Raw genomic sequence first — 13,146 nt, 5'->3', positions numbered from 1 at the left:
TTCGGGATTTCGCGTTCTTCTGAACTTCGCATGCTTTTTCCGTTGCCTCTGCAACAGAGTTCGGACCCGTTTTGTGTACCACGGGGGATCAGTTCCATCTCTTACCAATTTTTGAGGTATGAATCTCTCAATTGCTGTTGCTACTATATCTCTGAATCTGAGCCACATCCCGTCTACATTTGCATAGTCAGTTCGGAAGGAATGGAGATTGTCTCTTAGGAAGGCTTCTAGTGACACTTTATCCGCTTTTTTAAATAAAATTATTTTGCGTTTGTTTCTGGTGGATTGGAAGAAACGGTATTGAGCCTAGCTATAACGACCTTGTGATCACTAATCCCTGTATCAGTCATGATGCTCTCTATCAGCTCTGGATTGTTTGTGGCTAAGAGGTCAAGTGTGTTTTCGCAACCATTTACAATTCGCGTGGGTTCGTGGACTAACTGCTCGAAATAATTTTCGGAGAAAGCATTTAGGACAATCTCGGAAGATGTTTTCTGCCTACCACCGGTTTTGAACAGGTATTTTTGCCAACATATCGAGGGAAGGTTAAAGTCCCCACCAATTATAACCGTATGAGTGGGGTATTTATTTGTTACAAGACTCAAATTTTCTCTGTACTGTTCCGCAACTATATCATCAGAGTCTGGGGGTCGGTAGAAGGAGCCAATTACTAACTTAGTTCGGCTGTTAAGTATAACCTCCACCCATACCAATTCGCACAGAGTATCTACTTCGACTTCACTACAAGATAAACCACTACTGACAGGCACAAACACTCCACCACCAATTCTGCCTACTCTATCTTTCCTGAACACCGTCTGAGACTTCGTAAAAATTTCTGCAGAACTTATTTCAGGCTTTAGCCAGCTTTCTGTACCTATAACGATTTCAGCTTCTGTGCTTTCTATTAGCGCTTGAAGCTCAGGGACTTTCCCAGCACAACTACAACAATTTACAACTACAATTCCGACAGTTCCTTGAACCAAGCACGTCCTGTTTTTGCCATGCACCCTTTGAGATTGCAGCCCAACCCCTACTTTCCCGAGGCCTTCTAACCTAAAAAACCGCCCAGTCCGCGCCACACAGCCTCCGCTACCCGTGTAGCCGCCAGCTGAGTGTAGTGAACTCCTGACCTATTCAGCGGAACCCGAAACCCCACCACCCTATGGCGCAAGTCAAGGAATCTGCAGCCAACACGGTCGCAAAACCGTCTGAGCCTCTGATTCAGACCCTCCACCCGGCTCTGCACCAAAGGTCCGCAGTCGGTTCTGTCAACGATGCTGCAGATGGTGAGCTCTGCCTTCATCTCGTAAGCAAGACCGGCAGCCTTCACCATATCAGATAGCCGCTGGAATCCAGAGAGAATTTCCTCAGATCCAAAGTGACACACGTCATTAGTGCCGACATGTGCCACCACCTGCAGCTGGCTGCACCCTGTGCTCATCATGGCATCCGGAAGGACCCTTTCCACATCAGGAATGACTCCACCCGGAATGCACACGGAATGCACACTGGATTTCTTCCCCTCCTTAGCCGCCATATCCCTAAGGGGCCCCATTACGCGCCTAACATTGGAGCTCTCAACTACCAATAAGTCCACCCTCTGTGATTGCCCGGACCTTGAAGACTGAGAATCATCCTCTGAAACAGGGCAGGCTGCTGCATCTGGCTCAGCCAGAGACAGTGCCTGAAACCTGTTTGTCAGACGCACCGGGGAGGCTTTCTGATCAGCCTCCGGGGACGTCTTTCGCTGCCTGCCACGCCTTGGAACGACCTCCCAATCAACCACAGGCGACGGCTCAGCCCCACTGCGGGCAGCAACCGGGGCAACCACAGCGGCAGACCGATCTGGGGACAGACGGGACGAGGTTGATATCCCCGTGATACCCAAGTCCGGCTCCCCACAGTGGTGCCCATTGGCAACAGCCTCAAGCTGCGCGACCGAAGTCAGCGCCGCTTGCAGCTGTGAGCGAAGGGATGCCAACTCAGCCCTCATCCGAACACAGCAATCACAGTTCATAGGTTTTGGAAGATGATTTCATCCCCATTATCCAAAGTGACTGATTTCGACGAGATGTGGTTCATGCAAGACATAACTCGACCCCATCTAAGCAGGAGAGTGTTTGATGCCCTGGGGGAGCACTTTGGGGACCGCATTCTGGTTCTGGAGTACCCAGAGGCTACTGGCATGGGCCTCGATTGGCCGGCATGTTCTCCGGATCTGAACACATGCGACTCATGTTTTTGGCGCTATATTAAAGATAAGTTGTACAGCAATAACCCCAAAACCACTGCTGAGCTGAAAACAGCCATTCAGGATGTCATCGACAGCATGGATGTTCTGATACTTCAGCGGGTCATGCAGAATTTCGCTATTCGTCTGCGCCACATCATCGCCAACGATGGCAGGCATATCAACAAATCCGAAAGTCTGTAGTGATGGTCACATGTTGAATAAAGTGTGTGCACGCCGTAGTTTGTAACTAATTTAAGTTTTTAAAAATATAGTTCAATAATTGTCACTCTGCATCACACTGTAGCAGCCCCTCAGTTCTTCGCACGAGGCTGACAAGGAAACCATACATCCAACGGGTCACCAGATTTGCTCATCTTCCGCATAGTTGCAGTACATACTTATATGTAACAAATATTGGTCTAGCACGATGCGCTTCTCAAGCGTTTTCGAAAAAACGAAGTTCCACTTTTTACGGACTTACTGAAACTCATGCGAGAACGCCAGCAGTCGAGTTACTGGAACCGGATTAGTCGGCAGGGTAGAAGTCTGCCCGTACTGCATTAGATTCATTGTATTTTCCCTTGTCTTTATCCAAACACTTGTATCACTACAACGAATCATGCTTCTTTGGGAAGGAACAATAATAAAAAATATTAATAATGACAACCATAGCGGTACATTCGCGGCGAGGTATAATTTGGGAATCGTGATGAAATGAATATTTATTTACTGATACATTCATGCAGATTCAGTGCATATGATTCAATGGAGGTATAGCGGGAGCCGTTGTGACATCAATGCGGTACGCGCATGAATGTTGCTATAAATAAATGTTGATTTCATCACGATTACTTATTACATCTCTATTAAATTTCGCTACGAGATTACCATAATGATTATCACCATTATTATTCTCCTTTCCGAAGAAGCATGATTTTATTATAGAGTTACACGTGTTTGGTGGAATATTAGAAAAAAGATGAGACTCGACCGCACCATGACAGTTACAGACTGCCACCTTAACCAGCTGCTCCAACGTCGTTACTCGCCGACTGGTCCTCCAACAGGCTTGAAAAAAATTTTAATGTCCATCTCTCGAAAACGCTTGAGAAGCGCGTCGTGTTAGAGCAACATTTGCCACATGTATGTCGGTACGACAGTCGTGCGAAAGATGAGCAACATCTGTGACGCGCTGGTGGATGTTTCCCTTGTGAGTGCGCCACGTTCCGATATTCCATGAGGGAACAACCCCTTGCAGTACGGAGACAGAAACAGAGTATTCCGCATGGCTACGGAGACGACATTTGTAACAACACAATAAAAATATATAGCACTACGTTTCCCGTCATCCGCAGTAGCGTGTGATAACTGAGAGCATTTTAGATCCCAGGCTTACTGGACATCGTGTTCTTGCTTTGGTCTACACTATCCGCTCGCAAAATACGGAAAGCAAAAAGCTTTCATTAGAAGAGACGTGTTTCACAGTATGGCTCTGAGCACTATGGGACTCAACTGCTGAGGTCATTAGTCCCCTAGAACTTAGAACTAGTTAAACCTAACTAACCTAAGGACATCACAAACATCCATGCCCGAGGCAGGATGCGAACCTGCGACCGTAGCGGTCTTGCGGTTCCAGACTGCAGCGCCTTTAACCGCACGGCCACTTCGGCCGGCGTTTCACAGTATCGAAGAAGAACAAGCGATCATAGCTCTAAAGATACGCATTTTAGAGACCGTGTTTACGAAGACAATTCTTGTTTTGGTCTATAATATCACCTCTGAAAGTTTATCCGTAGAGTTCTGATTCACGCTGTATAAGCGCAGTAGGGAAAAATGGGGAACCATGATAGCGACGATACCGTTCGAAAATGGGGAAAACCAACGACATAAGCAGCTTTCACAAAGGGCGGATTGTTACGGCCTGGTGCCTGGAATGAGCATCTGGGAAACAGCAAAGCTGGTAGGTTGTTCACGAGCTACTGTTGTGAGACTCTGTGGAAACGATTGGGAAACGGGGAAACCAGGTGTAGGCTATAAGGTGTTGGACATCCACGCTTCGTCACAGAACGTGGAAGGCAGAAACTTGCCCGCTATGTGAGATTACTATGCTGCTGAAAGATTACTATGCTGGTGCTGGCAGAAGTGTTTCAGAGCACACCGTTCAGCGCACATTATTGAACACAGGGCAGCCAACGACCCCTATGTATTCCCATGTTGACCTAAGGACATCGTCAATAAAGATTGCAGTGGGCACAGGCTAATGAAATTGGACCATCGATCAGTAGAAACGTGTCGCCTGCTCGGATGAATCACGTTTCTTCTTAACCAGGTAGACAGCCGTGTTCAGATGCACTGTCATCCATGTGGACGGCTGCTCAAAACATGCATATGGGACATTCACCTGGCCTTCCGTGGGTCCTGTTGTAGTTATCTAACGCATCATGACAGCTGTGGACTACACGAAGATTATTGTGGACCACCTGTATCCTTTCGTGATGGGTATCTTGCCCGATAGCATTTCCATCTTCCAACAGGATAACTCTCTGTGCCATAATGCCCAAAATCGTGATACAGGGGTTTGAGGAGCGTGATAACGAACTTACCTTGATGTTGTGGACATTAAATTCGCCTGACATATGAATCCGATGGTACACAGTTGGGACACTATCGGGTGCCAGCTCCCTACACACAAATCACCTGTGCGCAACGTATGGGAATTGTGTGACTTGTGTGTAGGCACCTGGTGCCACATACCTCTGGAAACCTACTAACTGTCGAATCCGTGCCAGACAGAATCGCTGCTGTATTGCGTTCCTAAGATTGGACCAACACGCTGTTAACCAAGTAGTTACAACAATTTGGCTCATCGGTGGAGACTGCACCACGTTAGCTGCCTTCGTGTTGAACTTACCGGCCTGCAGCGCGCCCCAGCCCGCGGCCCAGCCGTACTGGCCCAGGAAGTCCTCGCCCTTCTCGGGCAGGCAGATGGGCGCGATGTGCGGCAGATAGGGCGCCGGCCGGTCCAGCCGCAGCACCGCCACGTCGAAGCGGTCGGCCTGCGGCGTGAACTTGAAGTACGGGTGCACGCGGATCTCGCGCACGCCGAACGTGTAGGCGGGCAGCGGCTCCACCGCAGAGTTGATGACGTAGTCGCCCAGCGTCACCTGCACCTGGCGCGCGCTTGCCCTGCCAACACCAAATGTACACTTGCAGTTTCCAGCTCCAGTCACCTCTATTGTTTTGACCAAACTAGCAATCTTAGCTGAAATTCCACACAAGGTTACAGACAACCCCGGTCCACAGTTTAAAATACCACACTCGAGCTAGCCGAACAGCTCGCCCTATTTTCACATACCTGCTGTACTGTATGTTCTCTACAACGTATCTCAGGACGAAAAAGGTATAGACAGAGTTGTAAAACTACAGTAGGCTTCTGTAGACTATCAAAGTAAGTGTAGACTACTGTAGTTTTCCTAGTAACTTTGGTCAATTAAGGTCGAACCCACATTACCTGTATGCTGGGTGTGTTACGTACCTGTCGGGCGTTACCTCATAACGATCGCTTCGTTCCTTTACATACCGGAAGCGAAGAACCATCTAGAAACTGAGTAATGTTGTATAAAGGACCGGGTAAATCATGGGAAACTTTTGTTCTACATACTTATCCTCCTATCTGTCGCTTAAAGAATGAACAATATTTATAGCATAACTGAAACTGCAACGCTTAATTCAGCTTTTGTTCGAAAATTGTTGATTTTCAACATGCAACAGAGAGATGTTGTAGTAGAAATAAAGAAAACAATACAGATTAATCATACAGCGTTAGAAAACACAATTTCCTCAACAAAAAGGTAAAATAATAAAAAATTCAGCAAAACAAAAATATATCATCATAGCTTCAATACTTCGCCAAACCTACATAAAATGTGTCTTTGTTACTCAAACAGATTTCACATTTATCAATAATAACAGGAGATTACTGGCTCTGAGCACTATGGGACTTAACTTCTAAGGTCATCAGTCCCCTAGAACTTAGAACTACTTAAACCTAACTAACCTAAGGACATCACACTCATCCATGCCCGAGGCAGGATTCGAACCTGCGACCGTAGCGGTCGCGCCGTTCCAGACTGTAGCGCCTAGAACCGATTTTTTATTTATTTATTTATTTATTTTTGTTCGTTTTCGTTCGTTGTATCTGCTCGGGGCGGGCGTCGCAAGACACCCGTTTCAGTTCGTCGTTGACCCATTAACTCAGTTTTTTTTTTTTTTTTATTACAGAGGGCAGCTAACCCTCTGGCCGAACACGCTGAGCTACCGTGCCGGCAACCGCTCGGCCACCCCGGCCGGCAGACTACTGCCTTTGATCATGATGAACGACATTGTATTGTGTACAAAATAACAACTATCATTGTATATATATTTTTATGTCTGTCCATGTAAAATGTACTTGCATCAAAAGTAGCTGCTTTGCTTACATAAAAGCGCTGAAGTTACGCGATCAGTTAATTTTTAATACTTCAAAATGCAACTTATATTCTGTAAGGATATAAAATACACATTGTACTAACACTGAATGACCCGCGGTCCTCATTATGTGCCACAAATTACCAAACAAACAAAAAGACAATAGAAAGTCATCGGCTCCTATTTTCTCTCAGAGTCATTCATTTACGCTTCTTTCCCTCTCCGTTTTACCAGTACTATCGACAACTCTGCCATTTACTACGTCATTTATCTGACGTACCAAAACTACAGAATCGTACTGTTATCAGAGTTCAACTCTAGGTATAGATCAGGAGATGGTACAACGAAATATTCTGAAGGGAGCCTGGTGTGAGTTCGTTGATGTCTAATGTTTTCTCTTCTGTGACTTTCGACGCCTTCCATTGATCAATTATGTCCAGCAGGAATGTTGCACACTTTGTCTCATCTTCAGTTATTTCCGCTGTTGTACGTACACAACAGTCGCTATGCAATAGTTCGACAAGAATGTCAATAACATTCCATGGGTTCATGTCGCAAAACAGCACTACGTGTGCACAAACGCATGAATCTAGTCAAAACACACACATCTAACGTACGCGGCGCTGCCATCTGCAGTCAGTTACTATTATTATTACTGTTATTATGATTATAATTGTTATTATTATTATTATTATTATTATTATTATTATTATTATTATTATTATTATTATTATCTTTCTTTCTTTTCCAGGACGTTATGTCTGGTCAAAAATGGAAAGTGACGCGGACCTTGATCAAGCGTGACTTCCTTTTAACTATACGGTATATGTTACATTGCATTTAGGAACTTTCGGGTAATTGAACATGTATCAATAATTACAGATTTCTGTAGTTGTATATATAAGTTTGGATGTAGCTGTATTGCGTTGATGTACTGGTGGATATTGTGTGGTATGACTCCTGTAGTTGATAGTATAGTTGGTATAATGTCAACTTTATTCTGATGCCACATGTCCTTGACTTCCTGAGCCAGTTGGATGTATTTTTCAATTTTTTCTCCTGTTTTCTTCTGTATATTTGTTGTATTGGGTATGGATATTTCGATTAGTTGTGTTAATTTCCTCTTTTCATTGGTGGGTATGATGTCATGTTTGTTATGTGGTGTTGTTTTATCTGTTATAATGGTTCTGTTCCAGTATAATTTGTATTCATCATTCTCCAGTACATTTTGTGGTGCATACTTGTATGCGGGAACGTGTTGTTTTATTAGTTTATGTTGTATGGCAAGTTGTTGATGTATTATTTTTACTACATTGTCACGTCTTCTGGGGTATTCTGTATTTGCTAGTATTGTACATCCGCTTGTGATGTGATCTACTGTTTCTATTTGTTGTTTGCAAAGTCTGCATTTATCTGTTGTAGTATTGGGATCTTTAATAATATGCTTGCTGTAATATCTGGTGTTTATTGTTTGATCCTGTATTCCAATCAAGAATCCTTCCGTCTCACTGTATATTATTATTATTAATTATATTAATTATTAATATTAATTATATTAATTATATTATATTATATTATATTAATTATATTATTATTATTAATGCTTCAGCACGTGTGATGCAATTGTTTCTTTATTCTATTGTCCCGCCGGCCGGAGTGGCCGAGTGGTTCTAGGTGCTACAGTCTGGAACCGCGCGACCGCTACAGTCGCAGGTTCGAATCCTGCCTCGGGCATGGATGTGTGTGATGTCCTTAGGTTGGTTAGGTTTAAGTAGTTCTAAGTTCTAGGGGACTGATGACCTCTGAAGTTAAGTCCCATAGTGCTCAGAGCCATTTGGACCATTCTGTTGTCCCATTGTTTATGTTTATTTTGTCAAAATACAAATGCAGTAGCTGCTTCATCACGAGTAGTGTCTATTCTGTCGCACATGTCCGACAGTACAACACATCTGTCTATATAAATGTACTCTGTAGGTTTGTTACTTTCAACTAACGAAGCGGAAGGAGACTGTCAAAAGAAGGTTCCTAAAAACCCCGAAAAATATCTTTACATGTCAGGAAAATGTTATCCCCTATAACAGTTACACGCGTGAACAGTTTCACATTATTGTCACCAGTGGGACGTGTACCCGGGCCACCTAACACGACGATCTAACACATTATTGACTCATCCACGGAAGCCGTACCCGACATCAATTCAAATATAAGCTTTTCCTGTACTCTGGTAGATCTGGTGTTACTTTTAACTACCGTTTACGCCCGTTCTGCTCGACGGCAGCACATAGTAAGATCCAAATCGGAGTTTTGGTTGACACTCTATCAATATACAACGTTGGGTAATGATCTGAGTGTCTGACATGTGAAGGTTTGGGTGTAAGAGACTGGCATGCCACCCGTCACCAGCCAGCACAGTTGATAAATCACCCTCTGGCACAGAACTGAAACAGCATGGAAGCACTGCATCCAAGATCAGGTCGACTCAAAGCCCAGCTGGGTTAGAGGCATTGTTGTTTCAGAGCTGGTACCTATTTGTACTAAATTTCGCACTTTGTATATCCCTAAATCACCTACAAATGTAATCATGTATTCTTCCCTATTATGCTGTATACGCACAATAAGTAAAATTCCTTTATTTGCTACCCTTCCTGGTGTTTCAGTTTTAATGGCCAACGTTGTATCTTGCTTGCCACGAAGCAGGTTTGATCAGTACTATCACCTGCAAGACATGCGGCCACTTGTTTTTATCCTTTGAAGTCACCCTGTCTGTAATAACTGTGAACAAAATAATGGTCAGTCCATTAGGGAAATTACAACTATGGGTACTAAATGTTTAGACAGATCATAAGGAAACCTGTGTTCGTAAGGGCAATCATAAGAAGCCATTACTGTCCAAAGAAAAGGACAAGAGTATCAATGAATGCTCGCACTAACTACTTAAGAATACGGTAGGGAAGGTAGAAGAAAAGTAGGAGCAATTCTGGGAAGCTCTAGTACCATCATAACAAAATATCTATAGAAAAGCTTGTGTACGCAGAAACAGAAATAAACTTAATAGTGGAACGAAAAAGAAATGAACGCACTGAAAGAAGGAAGGGACTAAAATGAAAACTAGATAAAAAATAACTAAAAACAGGAAACACAGCGAGGTGTAGCGTTCATCTCAAGACTTTAAGGATAAAAAGAGCACTATAAAATGACTTACAGAAGAGAGAAATAAAGGAGTTTAGGATTAGTCTGGTACCAGACACAAGTAAGACCAAACCATTTAAGTTCTTTATCAGTTTATAATAAAACGATACAGAATTGTCTTAACAATCTAGTTCATCTCGTTGTAATCATATGCAAATAAAAAAGTGACCGCAGAATATTGTAGACATTATATTAGGCAGGGTCACTCGACATTTCTACCGTCAAGGTGTTATCCAGCCTTACTAGAAGAGCCCTGTATCGTTGCTAATGCAACACATCTGAGACTTATCATTTGGCAGGGAATGCTTCTTTGTATTTCCGTTCTGTCCAAACATAACTTGGGACTCTGATGCTAAATCCTATGATATCCTTCTAATGCTTGATAGGCACATGCTACACACGGCATCGAAATCCACTTCAGTGCCATTTAACCGAGACTTTTTTTTGTCGTGAATGTTTAACGAAATGCTATATTACCCATGGAAAAGGAAGTGCACCAAACGATATAATGTTTTTAATTATTAGTAACGCTAACCTGTTACTTTCTGAATGAAACAACCCTCAGTGGCTGTAAAATACTTTCATTCAAAGTCACTACCGGTTTCGCGTCAACAGAAGGCGTATCCTCAGGTGACAGAGATTCTATTTAACATCTCATAGCGGAAAGGTAACTGCCTTAGAGCCGCTCCCCATCGTTCACGTCGAGTTATAAACACATAGCGCGCCTTTACACTCAGTAACACTCTTGAAACGTGGGACACCCTTGATCAAAGTATCTTACACTGTACAGATTGGAGGAAAATAGTACTGAATGTTACCTACAGGAAATTTTGACGAAGATGCACACTTTTTAATTTACTGCCTTTGTTTTAGTTCTTGTTTCGTTTTTATTTGAATGTAAAGTTTTACTGCCGTTTCATAAGGCTTATTATTTCTTTATTTTGCGTCCCTTGAATCTCAGCAAAGTTTCTGACGCACTCTATACTGATGTTTGCCGGAGCAAGCGAGATCTTCCACAAGTTGCTCAAAATAAAAGATGATGCCAAGTTTTAAGAAGCTTTTATACTTTTCTAGATGGCCCGCCTTCTTTGCTGAGTTGTCAGTGCTGCCATCCCCCATGCGGGGAAGCTGGGTTCGATTCTCGGTACTGCCAGGGATTTTTCTTTGGTGGGAGGACTGGTATGGGATCCACTCAGCCTCCTGAAGCCAACTAAGGAGCTACTCGCGCGAATAATAGCGCTTGCAAGGTGAAGCAACCCGACAACGACCGGGAAAACTGTGTGCTGAACACATATCCCTTCATACTGCATCGAATGACGCCCAGGGTAGAGGATGACACGGCGGTCGGCCGGACCCGATTGGTCTGTCTAGGGCCAGAACGTGGAGCGTTGCCTTTTTTTATACCCTAGATGTTGTCGAAAAGCCTATATAAGTGGAACTGAAATAGAAGCAAACCTGTACCTAAACGACTAACATATATTATTAGCGAACAGTTAACATCGAAGCCTAACGGTATTAAGTTATTCCAGAAATCTGACAGACTCCGAGCTCCTATTACCTTTTCGCTGAGGACGAAGTAGCATGTGAAGAATTCAGGCCTGAAGAGCTCTTACGCTTTCCGGGTGGAATGGAACTTAATAGCCCATTACAGTGTCAAACTTCCCGATGACTTAACAACGACAAGACTGTAGAGCGCAGTCATACTATTTTCAAATAAACGGTGTGGAAGACTGCAGTGTCATTTACCATAGTCCCATATTCTGGAGTGAATATCTCGCAAAGCCCAGAGCGCGATCGAAGCTACTGGGAGTTGCCAGGAGGACAGGAAAACAGTTGCAAATGCTGCCGGCAGAGGACGCCGGGCAACGCGCGAGATGCACAAAGCGCCAACAGATGGCAGAGCCTGGCTTGCTGCGTGATCGCGGAAAGCGTGCCTTCAGCAACGGGTGTCTTCGACTAATAGCAGTGGTAAATGAGACCTTTGGTTTCCGTAACGCAACAGTTGACAACCCAGCTTACAACCACTGTGCATTAACCCATCACACGTGCAGCCTTAAGAGAGCGATCTACGCAGTGCTGTCCGCACTTTCCCTGCCAATAAAACAAATTTAATATCTATCTTTACACTCATACGTGAGAGAAATTAGATTTATCAAACATATTACAGTGCAAAATACCTTCATAAGCCATTTACCTACGACTTTAACTCAGTCAAGATGAGAAAATGTTTTGAGCCAGATCGTCTTTTTCCGTTAACTGTATGAGGTGTCACAACGTTCCACGGTCTTGGTTTATCTTTTAATGCACGCTGCAGGCTTATACCATAGCAGGCCTTCACAGTTATATCGTGTGTTCCGTACAGCCAGCACCAAACGTTAATAAAGGACGGTGCGGACACAAAAAAAGCTAAAATTAGTAATAAGAATGCATAAGAAAAGGGAGATACATGCTGGGAAGAACGAAGTCATTGTTGTCGTATAACGTACCTTTATGGATTACAAGTGCCCCACACGTTTTATGTCGTCAGCAGACGTACTTACATTTATGTTCTAGCATCGGGGATACACATCAGCCTGTACAATGTGATGAGCATGAAGCGGGCGAGAAAAGAGGGGGTGTTTACAACTGCATCGCAAGGAACACTTGACGGAAGTCGGATCACTGCAGGAAGGTTACATATCAGTAATTAATTGCTATTACGGATTACATGTTCTCTGTCACAGCTATGGAGAACTTTTGCAGATCTCACTATATCTGAAACTATCTACAAAAATGGGGACTCTTTGGTTACAAAATTGTCTACATCCCGTACAACTCCAAAGCAAATGCGGAAGGAAAGGAATCAACCAATTTCCGGTAACTACTGGTATCCATCAGGGAAATGGCAGAAAATGTGAGCCTCACGAGCTCATACAATACGATGTGGTGGCCAAAAAGCCTTTGAGGGTTCAGGGAGCGACCAACTGCAGGTTAAGGATCATACAGACATACTAATAAATTATGTCCGCCGGCCGGAGTGGCCGTGCGGTTCTAGGCACTACAGTCTGGAGCCGAGCGACCGCTACGGTCGCAGGTTCGAATCCTGCCTCGGGCATGGATGTGTGTGATGTCCTTAGGTTAGTTAGGTTTAATTAGTTCTAAGTTCTAGGCGACTGATGACCTCAGAAGTTAAGTCGCATGGTGCTCAGAGCCATTTGAACCAAATTATGTCCGTCGCCTGGGCTCCCCAGTCGCACATGATTTCTTCCAGCGAC

General features: G+C 43.9%; 1 protein-coding gene across 1 annotated transcript in view; it reads right to left on the bottom strand.

The window, feature by feature from the left end:
• LOC124722416 (serine proteinase stubble) overlaps nucleotides 1–13,146 on the bottom strand; it is a gene marked incomplete at its 5' end in the record, with an annotated part of 281,318 nt that overhangs the window by 68,412 nt on the left and 199,760 nt on the right. The window contains one exon of the mRNA XM_047247582.1: nucleotides 5,148–5,422. Within this exon, the coding sequence (XP_047103538.1) occupies nucleotides 5,148–5,422 (275 nt within the window). The remainder of the gene's footprint in view (nucleotides 1–5,147; nucleotides 5,423–13,146) is intronic.

This window comes from Schistocerca piceifrons, chromosome X, assembly GCF_021461385.2.
Source record: "Schistocerca piceifrons isolate TAMUIC-IGC-003096 chromosome X, iqSchPice1.1, whole genome shotgun sequence".
Lineage (NCBI taxonomy): Eukaryota > Metazoa > Arthropoda > Insecta > Orthoptera > Acrididae > Schistocerca > Schistocerca piceifrons.
This window is presented reverse-complemented; position numbering and strand designations above follow the sequence as displayed.